This window comes from Chaetodon auriga, chromosome 18 (genome assembly GCF_051107435.1).
Source record: "Chaetodon auriga isolate fChaAug3 chromosome 18, fChaAug3.hap1, whole genome shotgun sequence".
NCBI classification, from domain to species: Eukaryota; Metazoa; Chordata; class Actinopteri; order Chaetodontiformes; family Chaetodontidae; genus Chaetodon; species Chaetodon auriga.
In genome coordinates, this window is record NC_135091.1 from 8,710,104 (window position 1) to 8,737,529 (window position 27,426).

The 27,426-nt window shown below is 44.2% G+C and overlaps 1 protein-coding gene across 1 annotated transcript; it reads left to right on the top strand.

Moving 5' to 3' along the window:
* On the top strand, positions 1 to 26,355 carry afg1lb (AFG1 like ATPase b). Its single transcript, XM_076755904.1, has 13 exons — positions 1 to 633; positions 869 to 1,182; positions 4,433 to 4,484; positions 4,594 to 4,695; positions 4,950 to 5,077; positions 9,113 to 9,212; positions 12,514 to 12,572; positions 21,619 to 21,701; positions 22,490 to 22,560; positions 23,089 to 23,189; positions 24,102 to 24,242; positions 25,281 to 25,388; positions 25,661 to 26,355. The coding sequence occupies exons 1-13, from the start codon at positions 519 to 521 to the stop codon at positions 25,805 to 25,807; spliced, it is 1,521 nt and encodes a 506-aa protein (XP_076612019.1). The 5' UTR covers positions 1 to 518; the 3' UTR covers positions 25,808 to 26,355.
* Positions 26,356 to 27,426: the final 1,071 nt, after the last annotated feature.

Here is a 27,426-nt window from a genome sequence, read left to right on the forward strand (position 1 = left end):
GCACTTCCGATCAGCTGAGGTTCAGCTGACACTGCTCGGCCACCTGCTGCTCGATTTGTTTACAACAACGCCAGCGGCCACCTTGTCCGTAATCACGTCTTTTAACGACATACGTGGTTTTGATTATTGTATTTGTATAATCCAATGGCACATGGCTGTGTAAAGTAATTGCTGCTAAAATTTAAACGTTCAGCATTCTTGAAGTGCTCAGAATTTAATGGTAATAATAATATTAATTATAAAAAAAACGTAGAAAGGGACAAGCGGAATACATCATCTTATTAATAATCAGTTAAATCATCCAGTCATATAAACAACCGGGATTTCTATCGGTTATAAATTTGCAGCAGTTTGTTTCCGTTGTTTACAAACATTAAACGTAAAGAAATAATCAACACATTTGTTTTATCTGATGATTTTTTTCAGGACTTGCCACAATTAATTCCCTTCCACGCATTTGCCATGCGGCTTAAACGTGTCAAATAGATCGCAATAAAGTTTTGGCGTTTTGAAACATCATGGCGGCTTACACGGTTCCTGCTGCTGTCAGATGCTCAGTGACATTTTTGCTCAAAGACATTGTTCTGACCTCAAAGAAAACTTTCTGTCGGTCAGGAAGTTACGCTGGAAAAGGTAAGCGCCTTCCCGTCGTGTTGTAGTTAAAGGTATTCAGCTTGTGTGAGATTTAGTGTGGTAAAACCTGTCCTCTTAGGTAATAACACGTCTAGTAACTTTGCTGGCTGCATCGCACATGACTGTCGCTTCTTCTCTTTCTAATCCCGGTTTCGTTGCATTTACTGGAATCCACGTATTTCTGCAAGCGTTTGTTAACTGTTAACACAGATTTCTTTTGTTGTAATGCTTCAAGGTTACACGAGTTGGAGGACATGCAGTACATCTGCACCATCCTGCTCCTCTGAGTCTCCTGCGGCAGATATTTGTGCCTCCAGTGAATCTACTGGACACTATGACCGCCTCGTTCAGTGTGGCTCCCTGAGGGAGGATGCTCAGCAGAGAGAAGTCCTCCAGCGGCTGTCTCAGCTGCAGCACACACTGAAGAACTACACTAACAGCGTGTACTTGAACCCACCTCCACAGAGGCTGAACTCAACAGATGACAACAGTCAGCTTCCAAATGATAAAGATCCCCAAGTTCCATCAGGTGGTGGATCCGCTGCTGAGGTAAAGGTCTGATTTTATTGATATGACACAATAATGCCAGTCTGAAAATCAAAACCCAAACACTCTTCAAGAGAATACTTATACCAACCAGTGATATCCCAAAAATACAATGAACATTATTTAGAAATATGCTATGAAAGTCATGCATGATTCTCACTAAACAGTGCATTATCAAAGATTTTGAGTCTGTCTACAATTGTCGTGATCTAAATGATTCCCTATCCATTGATCTTTGACTTGTAACTAGTCTGCATAGAAATTAAAGACAACAGGACCACACCACATTAACCACAGTGGCAGCAAAAGTAACCAGTTTCCTGATGCGTTGCTCTGATTTAACCACATTTCATTGGCTTCAAGGAGCAGAATGAAGCGCGCTCATAAACAAGAAGCTCTTCCTAAGCAAAAGCGGTACGATTTCTCCATGACTCGTCACTAACACAAAGCGTAAACTCTGTTGACTCAATAAACTCCCTCCCTTTTCATTGCTCGGTAGTAGTTCATGCAGGAGAGGGAGTTTTTGCATGTTCAGTTTGTAGACTGCTCCGCTGAATGCATGCCCAGACTGTTACTTGGGTGGGTGGAGTTTGCTCAGTGTGGAGTCCTATGGATGATATCATAGGGGCTACTGCACTGCAACTGAGCAAAGTCCATCCCCCGAAGAAGACCGAGCAGCAACTTTCAGTTCAAGAACCTTCATGCTCAAGACGAATGGTGTGAAATCACTGCCTCGTTCACTGCTCCCTGCTTAATAAACAATCAGTAGTGAGCAGTCAGCGGAGATTTCAAACTGACTGGGGGAGGGGTTGCATTGTTTGGGCCTTCAGAAAAGGGTTATGGTGTAAATGCTGCAGACACTAGCTTTTTCTTTCCTCTGTGGGGACTTTTTGAGGACTAAAAATGTGCATCCACTTCAGAGAATTCACTAAAAATGCATCAATAGGTAGAAAATAGTGATTTGGATGTGGTTTAAATGGCAGCGTTGGGTTTGTTTAAAGCCTTTTACAGTGCAGCATCTGGACGCTCAGTCTGTTCATAAGCCCCATTGACGTCTAACATATGGAGGGACTTCACAGCGCCCGCTGCGCTGTCCTCCAGTTGTATCACTGATGGTGGCCATGGGGCTCAGGTCAAAGGGAGGGTAGGGGTCTGGGAAGTGTATTGTGCATGTGAGTTTTGGAACGGCGCAGTGTAGGGGGCTGTTGTTGTTTTTAGGTCAGGGGAGCTGACTGTCTAGTATTTGGTGGTGGGAGTATTTTTTTTTTGTTGGTTGGCTGGCACAGACACATAGGGTTAGGCAGAGATTTTGGAAGGCAGCAGGGCAGACCTCCCGCTGGGCCCGTCCCGGCACCCCTCTCACTCTCTCACCATCCCCATGCAGTAATGAGGGGATCCCCATTGTCTGGGCCATTCTTGTCCTTTTTGCTTTTGATTCGGGGCTCTGACAAATACTTTGGTGTTAGGCTATCAACACCGCCGCCCCCCTCTCCTTTTGCACCTTATTTCTTGCCCTGTCTCTCACACACACATACACACTGACTGGAGTACTTATGCAATTATTCTGGTTTGAATCAGGTCATACCACTGTCCTTTCGGTGTCTGTTCTCTCTGTGAAAGTGCCGCCATTGTCCTCACTAACTGACCAAGTCTGTGAGGAGAGTACACTTGACTTAATATTGACCCAATGTGGCGTGGTTTTGCGGATGGTCGGCTAACAATGGGCCATTGTTTAAAGGGAGCCACCCTCTTCAAGTCAGACCTCCTGTACATTGTAGGTCTCCAGCAGGACAGTTGTACCAGTTAAACAAAACCGAGTCCCCCGCAATCAATCCATTAGCCCTGTCAGTGAGAGACATGATGTCTCTGGCTGTAGGTAAATATGTTCAAAAGCAGGTTTTCCTGAAGTCAAAGCCAAAGTGGCCATGTCCTGCATGTGAACTTTCCACTCATGTGCTAGTCTATATCCTCAACCAGGAGGTGAGACAAGGCCACAAAGCTCAGCTAGACAGAGTGGCTGAGGGACAGCCTTGTCCATCTCCACTCTGCCGTGGCAGAATGGCTTCCAGCCACCACTGACAATTACCCCACCATGCCAGAGGGCAGCTTGGGAAGTCAGGGAGAAGTCACACACTGTTATGCCAGAGCAGACAGGAAAGGCTTGTTGCTCTTCCCAGTATTTCACTCCAGCACAGGGCAGGCAGCGATGGAGGGATGAAGGGGGTACAGGGGAGGAGCGGGGAGAGGGACGGGAGAGAGGATGGGTAACAAGTTTGTTTTTTCATTTACTTTTCAATTGGCCATTGTCTGCATTTACCAGAGTCAAGTGCTCCTTGTGTGCTGGGCACCAAGTGCAGCGGACACTGAGTACCGTCTCATGAAATAGTTGCTAAATTAAATTTTGAGAGGACAAACCTTCCTATTTAGTCCTGAGTTAATTACAAAGCTGTTTGCCGTTGCCTGGTTACAGAGATGGACAATCGTCAACCACAGTATTCTTAAACTTCATATAAAACGTCTATCACGTGCCCCCCTGTATACATAAATATGTTCCAAGTCATCATCACATGTCAAAATGAAACTGATGACGTGCGTTTGCATGGCTCGGTCTCTCTTCACAGATACTTGGCTTTACTCGATATTCTCAGCTTGGTCACACAGAAGACGTTTTTTTGAAGCAAGGACCTTTTGATGATAGGAGGCAGGCAGCACAATGACTTCCAGCAGCACCTCAATGCAACAGTACCGTATCACAATTAGCAGCGCTAAACAGGCTGCACAGACAAGTCCACTCCATCTCGTATGGAGCCTCATCCAGTCCTCTCCGTTTTGTCTGACAAATCCCCCCATTGTTCCTCTGATGATGCTTTTCTTTCGTGGGAACCCTGGCTTGTCTTGTTGATTAGATCCCCTTTGTCTTCCTCCCCTGCAGTGGGCTAGTCTGGAGAATGTGAAACCTCACACTGTAGTGGTGGCTTAATGCCTCAGCATACTTTTTTTTTTTTTATTATTAAACGATGATTCAGTCTTATATGGTAATGAATATAACGAAGTTTATTTAGGTCACCAGCCGTAGCGTTTTGCGATTTTTAATAACGAATTCATCTATGCGTTCATTTTGAATAACCCTGTTGATTTATGGTCAACTGTCGTGCGTTATTGTTTATGAAGAGACGCGGCTGTTAAAAGACTTAATGAAAAATAAACATACTATAGTCATTTCCTCATTTTTTTTCCCCTTTTCCTCCCATAGGAGGAATCCCCTCCAGCACCACCCAAAGGCTTCTATATCTATGGAGATGTTGGTAAGCTCATATATAGACAATGTGTGTCACTGTGGCATCTCTACAAGATGTCTGAGATCAGGACAGGAGTTAGAATAATAGCTTTTTCTGGAATCCCTCTCTCTTTCAGGCACAGGGAAGACCATGCTCATGGATCTGTTTCACTCCCGTGTGGAAAACGCTCGTAAAAAGAGAGTCCACTTCAACGGCTTCATGTTGGACGTCCACAAAAGTTAGTATTATCCTTCCACTCCAGGGCACTAACTGCTGGAGGGTGGGCTTGCACGACTTCGTAGAAGTTTTCTGACTCCTGATGCGCTGAAGATCCTATATTTATCTCCCTGTTTGTCCTGAAGCCCTCCTGCTAATTGTCTACCATTATGCATACAGGTGAAATTACAGCTTTATTCAGCGCCGTCGTTGGGTCCGGGTTTGCCGACGCAGGTGCGTTTTAAGATGTGCCTGACGTTTGTGTACTGCTTACAGGGATCCATCGGAGGAAACAAAGCCTGCCAAAACGAAGGCTAGGGAAAATGTTCACCTATGACCCAATATCACCGGTTGCCATGGAGATCAGCAATGAAACCTGCCTCCTGTGTTTTGACGAGTTTCAGGTGAGCGAGTGTGTTAGAGGCGGGGTGTGTGTGTGTTTGTCTGTTCTTAAAACCTGCTCGAACATTTGCCACATGTAGAAAAGTAGACAATAAGAACTGTGAATACTGTTTTAATACTCCAAATATCAACTGCATACATTTACTTCAAACAGTGGTACTTTAACACTGCTAGATACATATACTGCTAGTACTACTCTATATAATAATGGCACACTGATACTTAGGTGGGTTATTGTAAAAAATAAACCCGATGGTTGAGGGGATTATATAAATACCCATAAAGTCCTTAAAATATGTCAAAGATTTTAAGTAAATATGTCTTTTAGGGCATATTTTGTACGTAGTATAAATATCATGTCTAAGTTTGCAAAGAGAAAAAACAGGATGCTGTACACCTCTCATGTTTAAAACCTAGTATGTGAAGTACTGCTCCAGATAAAACTAATTCTTAGACAAAAGTCGATCTGACCTACAGTCGATGAACAAACAGCAGAGGTCTGACAAAGGGCGATCATCTCGAACTAATTATTTGTGAATTATTCTGACACATGCTGCACACATTTCTTATATGTGTTGTATGCTTCTGGCATATTAAGATAAGATGAAAAGTTAAGATAAACCTTGATTGAGCGTCAGCAGGGAATTTTTGTTGTTGACAGCGATACATGCAGATAAATAGAGAAAATAAAAAATAAATAATAAGAGATGTAAATAAAACTAGAATAAAAAGAAACAGCAAGCTGACAGCAAATGTTAAGAAGTTAAAGACAGAGTCAGTGAAAAGACTTTGACAAACACAGTAACTCAGAGATCTTAAAAGTAAACAGAAACAAACACTTTTTTTTTCTTTTGGGAGATTAAGAATTGATTTATGGTTTAGCCGTCGTTCTTGAAAAAGCAGGAACGGTTAAAAAGGTGTTAACTGTTGCGCTCTGTGTATTCTGAGTTCAGTGTTCAATCTGTGATCACAGTTAGTGCCACTGTCTTTCCTGACTGGACAACTGGATGCTTCTGATCTTGATATCCCCACAAAAACAGGACTGGGGACACCTAGTGGCCTTTTTTGAATATAGCATGCTTGTACAATGACTTCCAGTAGCAGTGAAACATTTTCTCTCCTTAGTATGCAGTAATGTACTGGCACAGCAAAAGTAAATACATGTGTAATCTCCCGTGTATCAAGCCGTAACATTTCATTACCTTGATGGTGCAGGGAGGCAGCGATCTGCTCCTGATGCCTGTTTATGCTCTCACACAGTTAATTCGCTCCCAAACCATTACAACCATGCTTAGTTGTTACACACTGCATTTACACAACTAAAAGGCACCTTTAGCCATTAGTGCTGCAGAACTTCTCATTATTTTACCCTCTGCTATCAAAGGAGAGAGCCACTAGCGAAGCTCTCTGTATTCTCTGTAAGGTAGTTAGTCATTCACTGCAGGAGAGAAAGACGTGTGCTTTGTCTTTACCATCAGCCAGCCAAACACATCTGTTAGCAGCACAATGTTGCTCCTCTTACTGATATCATTACAGTTAATGCCGGCGGGTCAAAGGTCACAGAAGGTGCGCTTGCTCCCTCTAATCACTCTCTGTGCATCTGCGAGGATCAAGAGCTGCTCCTTTCATCCGCCCGTCTTTCACATTTTAAACTGCGGCGCTGTTTGTGCATTCTCATTGATTTGTTTTGTTTGCTGTCGCCAGCTTTGCTGTTTTTGCTTGTCGACTGTTGCTACCGGTGAATGGAGGGGAAACAAGCAGACATGTGCGCGTTGTTTGTGATGCATAAACAAGAGGTTGCGAGGTTGGGAGAGTTGGGGATGGAGGGATGGAGAAGGGGGGGGGGGGGGGTCTATACCAATCAGCATCCTCCTCCACTCAGCCATGCAAATGAGGCTCTGGGTATCAGTCGCACTCTCCTGCTTCCTTAAGTGAGTGGAGCTAGAAAGCAACTGGCGGCGGCGGGTCAGATGGATCTTATCCTCTTAAATGCTAATGACATTTCTCCATTCTCTTCATTAGCGCCGTGCCATTATCAGTAATTTGTAGCCCCCCTCCCTCCTTTTACGGCCCCCACACGGCTCCCCTAATGAATACTCGCCATTGAGAGGTCCGAGATGGAAAGATGGGTAGAGAGCGAGAAAGGAAGAAGGAGAGTGAGAAGAAAACGCTTGAGCGTCATTGTCTCAGGGCCTCAGTCACTGTGCAGCCTCTGTGAAATTGCTCATAGGTTGTGTACATAAAGAGGTGTAACATCAAAAGAGGTTTAATTTGGCACCCGTGTGCCTCGCTGTAAACTGACAGCCGCTTGAGTAATTGGATGCTCATTTAAATATCGGCATTGGCTGACGGAGATTGCACCATTATTTTTGTGTTCCACAAGTGCTACATCAGTCCCCCTCCACCTTTCTCATTCTGTGGGTACCCATTCTCTTTCCCTCTCCCCCGACTCATTCAGCAATCAATATTGCCCCTCATACTATGCCCATGTTGAGGGCACATGAATAAACAAATCCAGGTTGTATAAAAGGTCATTTTTAAATGATTCTTTTGAAATGAAAATAAAATCCTGCGGTCGGAGGAAATGGGGGCCCCTTCAGAGAGACACAGAGCCTTGGCTTTCTGTTGATTCTCATTACGCGCACACACAATCACTCACACACACACGCACACACACACACTAATTTGATGCCCCTAGCCACCTCTCCTTAGCGAAATCAAGGCTTTAACACAAATGTTAATCAAGTATTGGCAAGGGCAGTGGGGCTAATATGCAAAAGCAGAAGACTCTCCAGAGTATGAAAGGAGGCATATGCTGTGGGTATGGCCATCAGAAGTGCCTGTTATAGACAGGAAAGTAGGTAAGAGAGAGTAAGAGGAGAGGGTGGGACAGAGGTCTTTCTTTCATTCAAGACGTCCTAGCTCTTAAAAAGGTTTCATGTTCTTTCTTTAGGATGATCGTCAGTAACTTGAAATGTATATTATAATATTTGAAATGTGACCGATGCACTGGGATATTTTGTCATATTGGAGGAAAACTTAATTTATTTAGTGAATGCAAATAACATTTAGCACGAGGCTGCTGACTTGCCTGAAAGCCTGAAATAATTCAGTGTCTTTGCTCGCATCAGTCGTCATGCTTTCATCAGGTGTGTTGTACACATGCTGCTTTGACGACTGTGCATCACAGGGTACCACGATGTCTCCCTTCATGATTGTTCAAAAGAACAACAGAGGTGAGAGAGAGAGAGATGAGAGAATAAGAACAAAAGTGAGAGCACTGGATTACCAATAGAAAGGTCAGAGCTCTTCTCAAACGTCCTTGCTTCAGTGTCGTCATTGACCTTTGTTTATTGTGGACTCGTGGAAATGATGGAGATGAAAAAGGCAGCAAACAATTCGACTGGATTTACCGTGTATTATAACCTCGAAGCCTTGTGTGTACATCATGCAACACGCGCGCACCTTTATGTGCCTTTTACGTGGCCATCTTGGATTGAAGCTTTGTCTGCCGTCGTGACCCCAGTCTGGATTCATTCAGTTTATTTCTTGGAGAGAGTGTGCATTGATAAACATTACTGTGAATATGCCAGAATTAGCCAAGGGGCTCGTGGTGGTGGTAGTAGTTTCATCTGTCGGTCCTGGTCGGGGGTAAAGTTTTCATTATTCTTTTCTTGTTTTCTCGCCGGCGTTCAGTCATTGTCGCCTCTGCTCCGTTGATTAGCGCTGCCTTGCCTCAGCTACTTGTCCTCAGCAGAAAACTGCTTCGTGACCATTTGCAGTCAGTTCAAGTGGTTTAGGTGTGTGAGTGTGTGTTTGTGTGTGTGTGCACGCATGGAGTGTGAATGGCCATGACCAGACACAAAGGACTGAATGAGCACACCTGAATGACACTAATCAACATGGAGTGTTGACGGCATGGTTTGACCTCAGGCGCACACACACACACACACACACACACGCGCGTCGCGGCGAGAAAAGGTAAATTATACAGTGCATGAATAAATGTCTCTTCTTCTCTGGTTCTGCTCTGTCAGGTGACCGACATTGCTGATGCCGTGATCCTGAAGCAGCTGTTCGAGACGCTGTTCAAGACCGGAGTGGTGGTGGTGGCCACCTCCAACAGACCGCCTGATGGTACGATGACCAGCGTCTGAGCGCATACATACTGTTTTTTTAACCATTCTTTATTAATTATATTGTTGTTACTAAACACACAGTTCAGTAAATAGGCAGGATGGTTTAGTGTGAATTTGCAGCCAGCTGTAGGTCTGTAGTACCACTATGCACCAAGTCAATGTAAAACAATGAGTCTGAGGCTCATTAACTTAATCTTAAAGGTTTATTATTAATGCTAAAGTTGTAGATCTAGTATCGTTTCCCGCTCCACACACTAATGACGTCAACTGGTAATGACATTATAAATAATGAAGGAACATTTTGATAACATTAGAACTTGCACTGCATTAATAGACGCAACAACAAATATGCTACTGATTTTGCAGGAATATACAATAATTTTACATAATGGTGCAGAATTTTGAATAGCTACATCACAACATACTATTTGAAAATTGTCTTTCTTACTGTTACAAACAAGTAGAAAGCAGTTCAAAACTACCTGAACACTCACTCTATTGATAACTTTTGGACTGTAGCACGATTGATCATCACAAAAAGCTGTTTGCTTTCGTAATGTCGACAAATCCTTCATAAGAAAGAGACAATGGAAGAACACAAAGGGTTTGTTGGAACAGTGGGAAACTTTCCCCTGTGCTTAGTGTGCACGCTCTCAAGTTAGACCAAGTATTAATTATAATAATAATAATGATAAACTTTATTTGTATAGCCCCTTTCATACAAGAACTGCAGCTCAAAGGGCTTTACAACAAAGAAATCTCAGGCAACAAGTGCTTCACTTAAAAAAAGACAGACTGAACATGAAGACAGGGACTAGTCACACCTGGGTGATCTCCAATGTGCCACCAACAAGGAACCTTTAACGATTTGAGTTTTTTCATCAGGATGATCCGTCTCAGAAAATCAAGCCGACAAACTTTTAGCTCCAGCACTGAAGGAGAGACGATTGATTAGCCGTTGAGTCGTCTCCAGTTTCTTCATTTACAGTTAATAATGTGATTAATAAGTCATAGTAATTGGGGGGTCTTATGTTGGAGAGGAGTTTCACAGCGTGTTTGACGAATGGTTACTGAAGCTCGTGCTGATCTGCACCCTGACGTGAGCGCATAGTCAAAATTAGGAACTACTGACTGTCAAGAATTGTCAGCTTTTAGCGCTTGTAAGAATGCAAGGAAGTCTAGCTTATATGGAAAGCCTGGGTCAGAAGGACAGAGAGATGCTAAAGGCTAACAGTAAAATGCCAAACAAATATCAACATGCCTGAAGCTCTGGAGGTCCATATAGCTTGTGAGCAAACAGAACACCCTCCACCGGCAGCTAAAATGACAAGTAGCATTCCTGGAACATCAGGCTCACTTCACCTGAGCCTTACAAGACCACACTTTTACAGCGATTAACCTGAGGAAATGACGAGGACCAGGACATGATGCAACCTTTAAACAGGCTTTGATGTTGCATTTAGTGCCAGCGGAGCAAGGCTGGAGAAAGGATGAGCAAGGCGGTGATCATGGTGGAGATAATGCGTGATGAGCTATGTGACGTCTTTCTTTCTCGGGGAAGATGTTGATGTCTCAAAGTCTTGAGTGGGCACGGAGTGGATGGCAGCAAGATGGCTCTCGGAGACAAAGACGCGCGTCTCTCATATGTACTAGCTATTAAGAACAAAGCGCCAAACCATGCAAACTTGATAGAGAGCCTACTTGGTATTAATTACATGGTTAATGGAACACTGAAAGCCATAAGAGACAACTGGACATGAAAGGCATACATTTTCCATCTTTATTGATGTGGAGATGCTGCTATCAAAAAGCCCTAGATGTGTTTGGAGGGGGAGTTTAGAGATTGGTTTTCGTTAGAACGGCTAAAGCAGTGTTTTGTTGTCTTAATACGCTGATGGAGTTTAATGATATTGAGGAGGGTTAGGGGTGTAAATGGTGTCTTTTTGGAGTGGAACACCCTCGGCTGCACTGGATCTCACACGCAGTTTACATTAATGGATGTACGTCTTGCTTTGATTGACTTAATTAAGTTCCAGTGAGATGCTTCCTTGAATGAGGCATCTGTTACAGCTACAGATAGCCGCCAACAGTGCAGTGCCATGAGAAATGGTCTTACGAAATGAAAAGTAGGCACTTAGCTGTCTGAAAGGAGTACTTTGACATTTTTGGGAATATGCTCATTCGCTTTTTGCTGTTAGTTCGATGAGCTGATAGCTGATCCTCTCAAATCTGAAATATGAAGGTACCATTATCAGCAAGTTAGCTTAGTTTAGCACACAGACTTGAAACAGGGAACCTGCTAGCATTGCTCCTCCAAAGGCGACAAATCAGCCCTAAAAATAAACCTTTATTTAATCTGTACAAAAAACAAGATGTAGAATCAACACAATGTGGTTTTATGGTGGATTTATATGGTGAATTTTCAGGTTTTTTATGGCTCCTGGCCAAAAAATAGTCTGGAAAATAGTCTGTCAAAAGGCAATATGTTAGATATGGATTAAATCAGATATCATTTGTTAAATAGAGAACTTTAGAGGTGTTGGTAAGTGTGGGACAGAGTCAGGCTGCTCAGGCTAGCTGTGTTCATGTTTTTCCAGTCTCTGTGCTAAGCTAAGCTAAGCTAAGCTAACTGCCTCCTGTTCCCAGCTTCATAGTTACTGTGCCGATATCAGAGTGGTGTCGATCTCCCGAAAAAGCGGCAAGAAATCCAACGAGCGTATGTCCCAAAATATTGAACTATTCCTTTAACCTCGGCAGTAGTCGTGTCCCATACACCGCACAGTCCATTACAGTATAGGAGTTGTCAAGCGAGTGTTATTTGTGTGTCAGGTCCTACTGGAGCGAGCTTAAGCCCAAACATCAACAACGACCACTTGTTTGCAGCTGGAGTGAGCTTAAGCCTCGATGTGTGTCTGTGCGTGTGCGTCTTTGTTCGTGTTTGTGTGTGCATCCCTATCTGTTTTATCTGTCTATCAGGGATGCTACTTCAGATGTAATTTGTTCCAGCCGAGCTAATTGAAACCTCTATTCAGCGAGCTGCTGTGGACATTGTCCGCGCTGAAAAGGCGACAGTCCTTTCTCCCGCCACCATTGTTTGGGAATGTAATGAATTTTATATTGCTGCCGCTGCCGGTAGAGAAATCCATTTTTCTCTCCTGGTCCCAGTCCTTTTGTCGTGCCTCCCCACCCATCCTTCAGTTCATCAATAGCCACTTTATCTGCCAATCTGCGGCGAGGGAATGACATTATTAGGAAGGCTAAACAGCAGCTCTAATACAGGCCCTCCCCTCCTCTTTCAGATCTGTACAAAAACGGACTTCAGAGGGACACCTTCCTACCTTTCATCGACGTGCTGAAGGTAGAGACAAAGTCACCTCTCTCTCTTGTCTTGTTAATTTATTCATTTGTTTACACACACACACACACACACACACACACACATGCGCACACTTGCATGTGCGCCTCTGTCCCTCTGTGTCTGTCTTTTTGCAAGTTGCTCTTTAGTGTTTTGATGTTTCCTGCTTCCTGGATGCCTCGCACAGTGTCACAAAGCTGTCTTTGATCATACCAGGCCACAGTTAAAAGACTGGCAGAGAAAGGTAGCGAGAGATGGAAAGAGCGTGAGCGCGAGTACAGGTAATGTGGATGAGAGATGGGCGGACGAGCTGAGTGACTGACCCGGACTGCTTGCATTTCAAAAGTAAGGGGGGAGTGGTGGTGGTGGGGGGGGGGAGAGGAGTAATGCAGTGGTTAGCATTTCCAGCGAAACATCTACTTTGCAATTTAAGCAGGTAGCGCCATTATCCTGCCTCATCCTCTCAGATGATCATTGATGTGTTTGGAGTGATCATGATCATAAATAATTGCATAATAATTTGTTGTCATGCATTTTGCAACAGACGAGGGCAGCATTCTTGCACTTTTTATTGGTATTTAGTCCAAATATTAAAGGCAAGCAACATGTAACCGCAGTGTATTCGGCCACAAATGTACTGCTTAAGCTTCCATATTCATAAGAAACGATGTAGAGGCAAACAGCAGCCAACAGAAACATCTATGAAGCACAATAACCAATAGGTGATATACTTAATGGATTTTTACTATTAACGTATGAGTAGGTGCACACAGGACTTCTCCAAAATGCATGAGACATATCTAGATGTTGCTTTGCAAACGTCTGATGCTGATGTTGTGACGAGAACACAGGAAAGGTTTTCTTCTGACGACTCTTCCATGAAGCTCAGTAGAACATGGCACCACCCCTATAACAGTCTTTCGCAGTCAAACGGGGGGGTTGATTTGTCTTTCTAGCAATCCTACGATCAGTTCTTATCTGGGTCTTCCAGACCTCAGCTTGACCTCCACTGGTCCTGCTCATTTCTTCATGACATTACAAACGGCGACCTGAAAACGCTTTGTTTTGCTCTTCTTACAGCCTTCTCCTGCTCTGTGGGCGTCAGTTATTTTAATTTTCAGAATGCTAGGCAGCTGCTTAGAGGAGCCCAAGGCTGCTGATTGTTGGGACAAGGTTTGAGGAGTCCCAGCATTTATAAAGCTCTTAGATTCACATCAGTTGACCTTTCCTAACGGTGATTGTGAAGCCATAGCCCTAACAAGCTAATTAAGCTCTGAGACCTTGATAAAAGTTACTGAGAGCTCACATCTCTCGAGGCGCCCAAACTTTTGTCTGGTCTGGGGCTCCTTTGCTTTTTGCCCTCTAAAATTGTACAAAAATAAGCAATGCATCTGTGCAAAGGGAATTTAGAAAGCATCATGTTAACACAGATGTTCAGCAGAAAGATCACATCTGATTTAGGTACGTCTGTTAAGAATAATGTTTCAGCTCTGAATAACATGAGCTGATATCACTGTTTGCCTGGTTGGCCTCTAAACTCCATTACTGAGATATGATCGCTTGATCTATGATAATCACTGTGTTGTTTTGAGGTTATCATGATCCCATTACGTGCACCTGTTACCTGCCGCATCATAAACCGCTGGGGCTTCAACAGGAGCATCGTGGCTGATGTGCAGCGTTCAGGCTGCAGACAGTTTCAGGGTCATCAGAGCCCCGCTGCATCTTCAAACACACACAAACACTGGCACAAACACACAGGTTTTAACGCACTACAACCGGGGAGGCCTTGGAGTCACCCTGCTCCCCACCCACTCTCCCAGCAGCACCCTTGCCCTCTCTAATCCACCCTCATCAAGGTCCTGAATGCCTGTTGTCCCTCTCTGCCCCGCACTACCTCCTCTCTTTCAGGGTCCCATGTTCCCCTTTGTGAGGCCATCTGGTTTTTGGGGTCGGGGGTTTTTTTGGGGGGTGCGAGGCTTTCTCTATAGCGGCCTGTTCTGTAAAGTTAAAGCGTGTTTTAACGGGGTCACGCTGCTAACTAGCTGACCCTTAATAGATTGAATTAATGCTCGCGGGGACCGGCGGTGCGGGTCCTCCTCCCTGATGGAGCTCGCTCCAGCATGTGCGTGACGGAGTGCGCTTCTATGGCGAGTGAGGGAGTGAATGAGGGTGTTAAAAAAAAAAAAAAAAAAAATAGCCCCTGACCTCTCCTCCCTATCACCTGAGCTGGAGTGGTAGAGGTTAATCCACCGCCTCTGCCCGCCCGGGGTTGACGTCTTTATTTAACCATTGACTTCTGATTAGCTGGGACCCCCTTTTTCCTCAGCACCCCCCCAAATCATCCACTTTCCTGATGGTAAAAATAAGAAATCAGCAGCGGCACAAACAGCAGATACGCTTGAAAGACGGGGAAAGCGTACAACTCTCACCGAACCGAAAAGTCCCTGACTGCTTTTCACTTTTTGGTTTGTTTACTAGTTTTTTCATTCACTCAGTCATTTCTAATTTCTTGTCCTTTTTAGCATCTCCGTAGACTCCATCAGAGAATCCACTCAGTTGTTTAGGCTTCCTTTTCTTTGCAGCCATGGCAAAGCTCGTGGTTTTGTAAAATACAGGGTTTAAGGGCTTTTTTTTTTTTTTTTTTTTAATGGACACTGCCAGTATTGTAACTAAGACACTCTTTCTCTCTCACAAACTGTCCTCCCTCTCCACTCCACTTTTCATCACCCATCCTCTCTCTACCCCTCTATCCCCGCTCTTTATTCTCTTGCTATCCTGTTCTGCTCGCTGGCTTTACTCACCCAAGGTCAGGTCCCTGTATTTTGGTAGCAGAATAGTGACTTTATTTTCCCTCCGCTTGTTTGATTGCGGTTGCGCACAATGCTGCCGAGGGGAGGAAACATGACGACAACCCTGAGGCAACTTTGAGTATCTCTGGGTTCCCTGCTGTTTTTAACCCTTCTTTTGATCCGCTCTCCTTCTCTTTGTGTGTGTGTGTGTGTCATTGTTAATAATTTGCTGTGTGCTCTGCAGTTGGTGATGAGGGAAAAAGAAATATATAAATAAAAACAGGATGATAGAGAAAGAAAAAAATGAGGAATGAGAGGGACGTGGTCCTCCAGTGAAGACCTTGGTGAGAAGGACTGCCTGTGAAGAGGCGGCATTCTGCCAGTTCAAATCAAATGGATGTTGATGTTTGATGACTGTCATTGTCTTTCCAGAGCCTTTAATGGCAGGGCAGTGCCACTGGCTGTGTGCCTCGAGGGCGCACCTCACTTCTTTCATATCAGTGTCTCGCTTCCACAAAACTGAACAACTGATAAAGGACGAATCGATTTTGCTCCTTTTGAACACAAGGAATGAATTCTGGCTCTGTATTTACCGCCTTCTTTTTAATTGATGTAGTCGCCTTGGCTTGTTATTTCCTGCCGCCTAACTGATGTTTCCCAGTGTTTCATTCGGAGTGTGCGCTCGCGTCAGGCGTGTTTGATCAAGCGTACGCGCACGCACACACACACACGCACACACACACACACACACACACACAGGTGCTTTCTACTCTACTGTATGTATTCATCTGTTCAGCAGACCACCTGCAACCTGAAGGCAACACTTAATTCAGAAATGTCTTTCTCACTTCTAACTTCACCTACATGCGCGTTTAAAACCCTTTCTCTGCACGCGTCATGCTCTCTGCCTCTGTTACACTTCTGATCAGCCCGCTCGCCTCTTGATGTTCTGCCTTCTTTTCACATTTCTACCGTCATGACGCTGAATAGACGGCCGGTTTTTAGATGTTGTATGAATTGAAATAGATTCTCGGACGGCCTCTTTATGAAGATATGGAGGTTACTAACTTGTTTACCTGAGCACAAACAGGTTTTTATACCTCTGTAATAGATTGTTGATGCTGTTAGTGTTCACATAAGGCAGGACTTGACTATGCAGGGAAAGTGCTTCACATCATGACTAACATGCCAGAATGAAACACATTCAATCAAAAATGAGATAAAATACAAACTAGCATCAGGTTCGTAGTGCAGCTCTGGAGGCCAAATTTGGTTCAGGTCCCAAACAAAGGCCATAATCACGGTTTTATTATTAAAAGCAGTTAATGTACTGACGTGTTATGAGTTTAATGCATCATTAACAGGCTTGTGAATTTACATCATCAAAGAGCCATTTGCCAAGAATAAGGCGTTTCTTTCTACTATTCTCTGTTAATTACTTAATTACATATGTTAAAACGCAAGACAGGATTCAGTGGTGAATAACAAAAGGTTTATTGTGTGAAATCTTTGAAATAACGTCGGCATTGATGCCAACAACCGCAGCAGCAGCAGCAGCGGCAGAGAAACTGAGAGTGCACCACTAATGAGTGTTCACGAGGCCAGAATGTGATCTAATGAGAGAGTATTGATCCTGTTGACACAAGTATCGATACTCAAAACAAGAATTAGTACAATCCATGGTGTCGATACTTTAGATACAGCTCAACCCAGCCCTGCAACATACAGCAGCTAATTATAGCTTCCCCGTATGTGGACTCAGACCAGTGTCAGTGTTGAGTCTTAGCGCCTGTTGCTATATGTGGCTTCAGAGGGAGCTGCATGAAATCTGATAAATTGCCTGGAGTGACGCCGCTCGAGTCAGATCGCCTGAAGATGAGAAGTTTGGAAATGAGAAAAAAAAAAGGGGTGTGGAGTTAGAAAAGAGGGCGCTAACCAGACCCCTGCTGCCTGCTTCTCATCTCTGCGTCAGGCTTGCAGCTCAAAGCTACGTTAGTGGCTACTAGCATGACACACCTGAATGACCAAAGCGGTCAGGATGCATTGTGGGTAATGTATGCACCTGGTTTTGATAAGATAATAAAGGAGACGACATCTCTGGGTCTGCTGCAGCGATTTCTATCCTTTATTTTTTCAAAGATGTCTGTCGTAACTCCGACAAAGAAGCGTCCTTTTAAAGATGGCGTGAGTCGATTTTACCCCCGGAAGATCATTTGTGATTTATTAAGTAGTATTTTAAAAATCTCTCCTCTTATAGCGTTGAAGCCAGTGCAGAGCTTTCAGCACCTACACGATGCGCTCGCCTGCATGCAGCCCGTCTCTAAGTCTGTGTCGCCACCAACGCGTGGAGCCTCTGTTGGCCAGGTGCAGGCAGCACACACTCCGCCGAGTTTTGGAGCGGTTCGGTTTTGGGCCTCAGCAGAGCTCGAGAGGGGTTGAGGGTGGGGGGTCCAGTGGGGTCCTGGATCACGAAAGGTGGGGCCTCCGGCTCAAAAGATGTTTCCCCAAGAGGAGCAGCCGAGGCAGGGGGAGGTTGTGAGAACGACCTCTCAGAACAAACCATGGCTGGCCCAAGGCGGTCACACTTTAAGGGAATAGATCATTAGGTGTAATTAGGGTGTTCACATTGTCATGTACCCCCCCGACTTCCCAAGAATGAATAAAATCACCAGATACACACCCCACTCACTCACTCACGCACACACACACACACACACACACACACACACTCACACACTCACACACACACACAGCAGCTCCCCAGTTAGTGAAAACACTTTGATGTCAGAAGAGTCGTCCAGAACTTGCCAGCATAAAGGCAGTGTTTTAAGCTTTCTCTCTTTTCTCCCCCGTCTCTCTCTCTCTCTCGACCCCTCCATCCCTCCCTCCCTCTTTTCTTCTGTCCCTCCACACAAGGCTGTAAGACACACATGGTTGAATGAACGACAACCTTTCCCCTCCTCCCCTCCCCCCCTCTCCCCCCCGCTCTCTCTCCCCCCTTCGTCTCTTTTTCAGCCTTCCCACCCCGCATTTCTTTGAGGCCTGGTCAATTCTCCGGGCCAAACAAAAAAGCATCAAATGTTTTCTGCTGCTGGGTAATGAGGGAGTGGACCTCATCAGGGCCCAATAGTCAGCTATCCTTGGCTTTTGTTGCAGCTCAATGGCACCGCGCTCTTTGAAAAACTCAAAAGCAACTTTTTGAGGAGTAAAGGATAGAGAAAGATATGGCGTAGAGGGAGCGGGCGCAGAGGGGAGCAGAGGCAGCCGCTAAAAAAAAAAAAAAAAGCCACTCTGTTTTTATGCTAAACGGCTGTCCAGAGAGAGCAGTGGACAGCTTGGACAATGACATGATTGGAGCTACATGTGTTTGGATGACTTTCTTCTAAAGAGACTCTGATTCTCATGTCCGTCAGCCCTCCTCGGCCTCCCCCTCCCCTCTTGTGTCTGTGAGTTTGTGAATGCAGCCGTGCAACCGGTGAAACTCTTAATTTGCTGCCACACACTGGATTTAGTTTTTACAAGCACAAAAAGCTCGCGATGATGGTAAAACTAGGGCTGCGACGAATGGCTCAACACTTTCAGTCACTTATTTTTCTGATTAAGAGTTAAGCCTTTTAAATGTCAGACAATAATGAACGCTCAGATTTTCCCACAGTGACGCCTTCAGATGTCTTGTTTGGTCCAACCAGCAGTTCAAAATCCAAATATACTCAGTTGACACTCACATAAAACAAACAAAAGCAGCAAATCCTCACGTTTGAGCAGCTGAAAGCAGTAATTAGCCAGCTTCCACCACACTTTTCCATGATTCCAGGAGCCGTTTCATTGCATTTCTGCTTGATAAATGACGGTTAGTTGACTCGTTGGCTCATTAATTAATTCTCCAATCGACACTCAGATTGTTGGACTTCAGTCCAATTTGCTAATTATTTCTTTTGAGCCATCAGGGAGACAGAAAAACCTGCAAAGGAAGGACAGAGATGCTGTCACAGGTTGAGGAAACTGGAATTGGAAATTTGAGCATTTAAATATTATAATTTAATATTATAAAGAAACTTATGTTAAGTAATTAATGCCTCATATAATTCCCAGTATTGTGTCTGGAATGATTATTTTCGTTATGAATTCATTTTTTCTGTAATTTCTTGATTAATTGATCAATGATAAGCCTATAAAATATATTTTTTAAATCCCAAAGCCTAAAATGACGCTTGTTTTGTCTAAACGGTGCAAAACCCAAAAATTTTATCAGTTTACAAGGACATAAAAGAGAGAAATGCAGCAAATTGTCACATCTGAGAAGCTGGACGAGGCAAACTTTTATCACCTTTGCTCATAGCGACTGATTCTAAGAGTATATAATTCAGATTGTTGTGAGCAAAGATGCACAGAACAAGCTAAAGGGACAGTTTGAGATGAGACTGTAAGTTGCAAAGTAACACTGACGAGGATTGGAGTGAGCAGCGTGGTGGAGGAGGAGGAGGAGGAGGAGGAGGAGGAGGAGGAGGGGGACAAGACCACAATGTGTAGGCGGATGAAATCTTGGAGGAGTGAGAACTTGACAATCCTCTCAAGATGGATAATCAAGTAATGACCCGCAAGGCCTCAGCCTCATCTGATTATAAATAACCAATGGAATCATCATCACTGATTGTGTTTCCATTCCTCCTTCTTTGTACCTCGCTCCTCCGTTAAGAAACGCATCAGCCGGCTGCAGGAGACGCTTCATAAAGGGAGGGAGCAGAAGATGGCAGGAGAAAAGACAAACTGAGGTTCTAATGATGTGGCTGCGATAGTGACAAGTTTTTTTTTTTCTTCCTTTTTTTCCCGTTTTGGAGGGACTATTTACCCGTTGGTGGGGTCACAGTAGGTTGATGAAATGACACCTCCCTTTTGTGCGTGGGGGAGGGCGAGTTTGTCAGGTTGTTATTAAGCCTGATTCAGCCAATTGGCTCAGAGTGGGAACCCCGTTTGTGTGAGCGGACTCGGAGATAAAAAGTTGACAGCGGAGAAGAATAGAGTATTTCCGTCCCCTTGCTTTGTGATGATTACTAATTATCCTGCAGCTTAAGGGGGCCAGTGGCAGAAATTCACTGATTTCATAATTTACTGGAGCTGTCGTCGAATACTCAGTCAGCCGGCGATGGCTTGGATGGGATGATATGCAATTCCTTTCTTTTCTTTGATAGAATGGTGGAGATGATGATTATAGTTTGCGCCGTACTCCCTGACATGAATCCTGTTGACGTTTTACACTATCTGGAAAAGTTTGAACTCTGCATCACAAGTTCACCCCTGCTGCAGCGCACTTGAATAGCTGCGGGAACAATAGATCAGCTCAATAAACCATGAAGTGCTGACACAAAATCCCAGCGCTGTCAGAGACGAGGAAGATGTCTGCTGCCTTCTGCGTCGCTCAGTTTGTTCGCCCGCTCCTTATTTGCAAGTGCGAAAGCGTTTCATGCTGGGAATCGATGCATTGTGTAGAATTTAATTCACAACAGCAACAAAAGCAGACTCCCCGGCGCAACCTCACGTCAAAGATTCACATGAAACGTGCATCTACTGTCTGATCGCTTCCACGGGTTTGTTCCGTTTACATGATGCACATTTTCAGTATATTCATGTTTTCATTGCTTCTTTGTGCCACAAGCAGCGTTGGTGTGACGCTCAGATCAGCCACGTTTGATGCCACACTGTTAAATCAATAACATGAACTGCTTAAAGGACAAGTCTGCTGCTATTTTCCGCGATTATCAGCTGATTCCATGAAAAGGCCAAAACAATGAATCGAACCTACTGACGAGTATTGTTTCTGTGACGTGTCCTATTACTGGGTGACATTTTCCTTCATTACTGTGAGTGCGCACACACACACACACACACACACACACACACTGCTCTTTACCTGATTTAATCCCACATGCACCACCTTGCTGCTGTAAATACTCACTAGCGGAATAAATCCGCAGCTGAAAATAGTCCCTAACATTTGGTTAAAAACTACAGCACCCAGCTGTTTTAGGAAATTATGTAGCCTTTTTCTTTAGTGGGAGTCAGTGGGTTTAGGGCTGAGTATCACAGACGAGACATCTAATTAGGAAAATTAGAACTTAAATATTTTTTTCTTCCATCTTTGCTTTGAGACATAGACAGTCAAACTTTTAATATTTGACCTGTGAGCGACTTTTCATTTGTCCCTCTGTTTGTTGTGTGTGTGTGTGTGTGTGTGTGTGTTTGTGTGCATATGTGTGCAGGAGTACTGCCACACAATCTGCCTAGACTCTGGGATTGACTACAGGAGGCTGAGCAAGGCTGCTGCAGGGAAGCTCTACTACCTGTAAGACACACACACACACACCACTACTGTTTACATTTGCTCCTGTATTTACAGTCCAGCTCAGCTCAGCTCAGATGCACAACATACACAACATACACACGGGAAATGTTTGTGCAAATCATGGTGGTAGATTTTTTTTTTTTTTTTTTAACGGGCAGAAAGAGAAGGCAAACAGATGGATAAATGGGGAGAAGCAGACTTGGAGATTTATAAAGACCTGCATTACCTTGAGAGATCCATGAAAAGAGTGAAAGAGGAATCAATAGAAAATGAGAAAATGGTAGAGCTTTAAAAGCTAGTTTTCTATTTTCCTCATTACATATACGCTGTTGGGAACACACAAACACGCGGACAAACAAGGTATGAATGACACCGCTGCTGCTCATCACTCTATTGGAGCTTTCAAGTGCTTTCGTCTTTTCACTGTATGTAAATAGAGCGCCTCACACCCTTTTACCTGGAGTTAAAACACAAGCACACATACAGACACAGGCGCACACACTTTACAATCTCATTTTGACGTGCATTCACAGGCTAATGCTTGTGTTTAGAGCCTAACATCCTGTTTTTTACCGATGGAGTGAAAAGCTAAGTACCCCTCCGCCCCCACCCCCCACCGTGCACTCCTTGCTGCCACCGTTTGATGTGGCCACTTCACCATTATTAATTTCATATGCTATTTTTTCCCCCTGTCTGCTTCATTGCCCGTGTGCATGCGCGTGTGTGTGTGTGTGTGTGTGTGTGTGTGTGTGTGTGTGTGTGTGTGTGTGTGTGTGTGTCTTGTTCAGCACAGGGGAGCCTGGCGCAGAGGCCTTCTTGGATGCACTGTTTGAGGAGCTGGCCTTAAGACAAAAGAGTGGTAAGAGTGGAAGTTAAAGCCTTTTTAATGTTTAAGTGGAACATAAGTAGCTTTGCAATAAAGCTGATGTGCAACAGCGTGCTCACCCACTGTGCTGAGATTGTTTTGATCCACACATTAAAGGACAAGAATGGCAAACTGCAATATTTTCCTAAACAAATCCATCTCTGAATGCTGTCGGACTGCCCCACCCAATGCGTTCACTGGGGAGTCTGTGCTCTGTCTGTACTTACAGCAGCCCTGTTGTATCATATTCTAGGTCACGCATCAATTAGCTTCAGAGCTAAACTACAGCTAAGGCATCCCAAAGCTTGGAAAACTTGATCTTAAATTCAGTTTTGGAGGTGTTAAAAATTTCGCTGAGGTTTCTGGTTTTGCCAGCTTGACTCTTGTTTAGACACACTGAATAGAAATCTATGTTTTTAAACTTTCATTCGTTCATTATTTGTTTTTAACGTAACGATTCATCTGTAAATACGACGGTAAAAAGCGAAGGTCAGTGATATTGTTGGATGTGTGTTTCCATAGCTACAGGCCCTCGGGTGCTCACGGTGCTGGGCAGAGACGTGACTCTGGAAAAGACCTGTGGCTCCATCGCTGACTGTACTTTTGATGAGCTGTGTGGCCGAGTGAGTGTTTTCTCACAGCAGTTTTGTTGTTTCAGGAGTTGCACAATAAGGCAAATTCTTGACAAAGATACTCGTTGTATATGAAAGGACATTATAGCAAAAAGGTAACTGTTTTTTCTTCCACATTGATTGTTACAGCACAGGAATGGAGCACGGCCTCTCCCATTTTGAGGTTATTTTTGGGGCATTTTGCTTTTATTTGGACAGTTTAATAAAGGAGAGAGGCAGGAAGCATCGGCTATGACTTATGGCCTGACTCAAACGACAGATATCCAGTTACAGTTCCCAGTTAGTATGCATCTTAGACCACCTGAGCACTAGAACGACCCCAATCTCTTTCTGACTCACTCACACACACACACACACACACACACATGCACACACACACAAAATCCACTCACCACTAATCAAAACTGCTCAAATTCAAAGCACTTCTCTTTATTGCCTCTGCATTCTGTTTCTTTCCTCCATCTCAGTCCTATTTTCTGCTCAATGTCAAAAAGCAAGTCTATTGACAATTTTGTGAATAGTTGAGCCCGTTGTGCCTCAAATAAAGCAGTGCGGTACAGTAATCTGCAGTGTGTGTGTGTGTGTGTGTGTAAAGTCTGAAGCCTGATGGACAGGGGTGAGCTTTTGCAGGCATGCTAGCTTCAAGGCTTCTTCTCCCATCCGACATATGTTGGCAAGTCCACATTGATTTTGAGAGCAGTCGCTCTGAATGGCAAAGAACCAAGGACGGGGATCGAAATGACATCAGCCTGAGTCGAACATACAGACTTTGACATTCAGAGAGCAAAATCTATCTGTGCTCAGGAAGCTGTGCACAGGTGCTGCTCTGTGACGTCCTGCTGTTGATTAGAAGCTCAAGTCTGACTTTCCTCCAGCATGTAAAGCTGCTCGGTTGTTCTCCAGGCTCTGGGTGCCAGCGACTACCTGGAAATGGCGCAGCTCTTTGACACCGTGTTCATCCGCCATGTTCCCATGCTGACGCTGACCCTGAAGGACCAGGCCAGGCGCTTCACCACCCTCATAGACAACTTCTACGACAACAAGGTATCCACAGTATTTGACAAGCAAATGTTGGGCTTGCTGTTGTACCAGCAGTGAAGCAGCAGCTCTCTGTGCTGTGTTAGTCGGGATGGATGCACTGATATTTAATGTGCATGACGTTCAGGCTCCAAAAACACCTGTTTGGAACATTCCACAGGTAAACAGGTTCATTGGTAACAGGTGATCGTATCATGATTGGGTATGAAAGGTGCATCCTGGAAAGGCTCAGTCGTTCACAAGCGAGGATGGAGCGAGGTTCACCACTGTGTGAACACATGATTGGATAAAGGAGATTACTACATGAACACTTCGTAAAACCGTTTTTAAACACAGTTTGTTTGCAAATGATTGCATTCTGTTTTTATTTACGTTTTACACAGCGCCCCAACTTTTTTGGAAGCACGGTTGGACTATGGAAAGCGCACAATGTGCCCCAGTGGTCAGGGGGTAAAAGCGCTGGCCATTAACCATAATGTGTCCGGTCTGCATTCAGCTGGGGGCTTTTGTTGCACGTCACTCACCATCTCGCTCTGCCCTCATTTCCTGCCATCTCTTTACTGTTGAGAATATAATAAAGGTTTAAAATACCCCCAGAAAATAAGAAAAAATAGAGTGCTTGATGACTATTGGTGGCTGAAATATTACCACTGAAACTGAAATTGTAAATACAATATTTGATACTGCAAAGAGTAATATCGCTATAGCATATCCACTGCATTGCACTGCATTCAATATCTGAGTGCCAACCTCATACTAGCTCACTTCCTTTGAGCTGTATTTATCAGTTCTTTATTGTATTGAGGAGGAAATGTGATTCTGTTTTGTTTTTTTAAGTCAATATGCACTTAAATCCTCTCAGAGATGCATTAAAATGCTTCAAATTGACCATCGTTTTTAGGAAGCAATTGAATGAATGGTTAACCGCTCTCATTTAGTATTGATTACAGGAAACACACACTTAATCATTAATGATATAGGAAGTAACTTCCATAAATAAACCGGACATTCCCGTGTCTGACCCCTCTTTTTTCCCCCTCGCAGGTGAGAGTGGTGCTGCTGGCAGAAGCTCCTTTAGACCGGCTGTTCGTCCACACTGGAGGGGAAGATGAGAGGGACCGACAACTGCTGGATGACCTCGGCCTCAGCGGGGTAGAAAACACACATCTGCTACACCTGAATGTGACCGTGATGAACGGATGCCGAATGTTCCCAAAATCCTAAAATTTGTAAAAATCGCATCATTGATTTCTCTTAAAGTGACAGTTCCCCCTCAGGTTAAAAACAAATGGGTTGTTATTAGTTTGTGAATTACAAAGGGGCAAGTCCAGGAATCAGACAGACAACCCTCTGGTTTTATTTCTGTCTCTCGAGCCTTTCCCCTCCTATCAGCCGCTAACCCTGCTGTCGGCCCCTCTCTTCAGGAGGCAGCAGAGCACCTGACTCTGTTCACGGCCGAGGAGGAGATCTTTGCCTTCCAGAGGACCGTGTCCAGACTGACGGAGATGCAGACGGAGGCGTACTGGATGGAGGGAGACCGCAGTCACAGCAAGAAGCACCTGAACACTTAACATCCACTGCTGACTGTGTGATAAGCACATACCAAACAACACAATACCTCACTAACCACTGACACTGCATATGTCCTTACTTAGCAGAAATAGAAAAGATCTGGTCTATTTTGGGAATAAAGCACAGTTTGCAGTCAGTATATCCAAGAAAGACCTGATATCCACAGTAAATATACAAGTTTGCAAAACTGGATACCTGTTGGATTTGGATCTGACTTCCCGTCACCTTTGTTTCACTGTCTCCTCTGTGAGGTGTGCTCTCTCCCCCTTGTGGGCTATTAATGTTAAAGAACAAGGACACCCCTCCAACGTGAGTGAGCCACAAGGCAAACAGGGGCTCACTTCACAGAGATGAAGGGGGCCGAGTGTCCCTCAGAGTAGTTGGCTGCTGCCCTCTAGTGGCCAGTTGTGAAATGGGTAAAATATTCTTGAGACGTTCCTCCTTGTATGAAACAGCATCAGTCTGAGTGCGCGACATTAATGCATGTATTTTATGAAACTGTAATAAAAAATTCAACATAATAAAAATATGGAGATGAATAATTGTGAAGGGGGTTTGCACTCTTGAATCTGGACTTTTCATGAACATGCATGATCAAATCTTGCAACAACAAAAAAAAACGTTATAAAATTGGAATAAAGTTCTTCAGGTGCAAAAAGAATCAATTTAGTTTATGTTCAAATGTGAAAAAAGTGACAGTTTTTGTCACTTTTTGTCACTTTTTGCACACAGACTTCATTCCTTTGCACCTGAAGAGCTTCTTCTGTTTTATTGTCAATGCATGTCAATGTTTTTTTTTATGAAATGGACAAAAAATATGCAAGAATGTTTTATGTGGCAAAATTTGTTAAGGTATCACTTTTATCTATTTTTTAGGATCATCGCTCCAAAGACTTCTCTTTAAAAAATGCTGTAATACAGTTTAAAGGATAATGAAAACTCAAATTTTTGGGAGACATACTATGAACACTCTTCATGTTTGTCAGATACAATTAAGGAGCAGACAGATTTGTGACTGTGTGGTGTTTTGGAACTTCATCCTAAATGCCTGTAGGTGGCAGCAGAGGGCAACCAATCGCAGCAAGGTTTGTTATTGCGTCCATGTAAGGATGAGGTCATCCTGGTGCACCACTCCAGGCTGGACCAGCCCACCCTGACAACTACAGTCAGAACAGTGAGCAGCACCTACAGTATCCATACTGAGAGCGTTATGTAAGATGCAGCGTCCAAGCAGCCAGTGTCACGACACAAAAACACCACAGAAAACGTTAGATTCAGGCGACACTAATGCCTCGATGGCTGGTCTGTGTGTGTGCGCAGTTGTGTGGGTGTGTGCACGGATGCATGTGCATGACGTGTACCATTAAAAAGTGCTTGAGATGGTCGCGGGGCCCCAAGTGTGTCCCACCATAACTCTCAATTAAAGAAAAATCAATCATGCCCTACGCCAAGGCCCCTAATCCAATCAGAGCAGTGTGTTGTTTGGGGGAAAACATCAGACACAAACAGAGATGGTCGCCTTGCTTAGCGATTGTCTTAATTGGATGATTCACGCTGGCTTAAGAGGGTGGTCGTAGTCTCCACCCTCTCTACACCACAGTCCTCATGCCCCATGCTG

Bases quoted from the DNA above. Each gene is read 5' to 3' on its own strand.
- afg1lb (XM_076755904.1), top strand. From the start codon at position 519: ATGGCGGCTTACACGGTTCCTGCTGCTGTCAGATGCTCAGTGACATTT. The intron at 23,190-24,101 runs GTGAGTGTTTTC...GTTGTTCTCCAG, and splicing joins TTGATGAGCTGTGTGGCCGA to GCTCTGGGTGCCAGCGACTA. The intron at 25,389-25,660 runs GTAGAAAACACA...CCCTCTCTTCAG, and splicing joins ATGACCTCGGCCTCAGCGGG to GAGGCAGCAGAGCACCTGAC.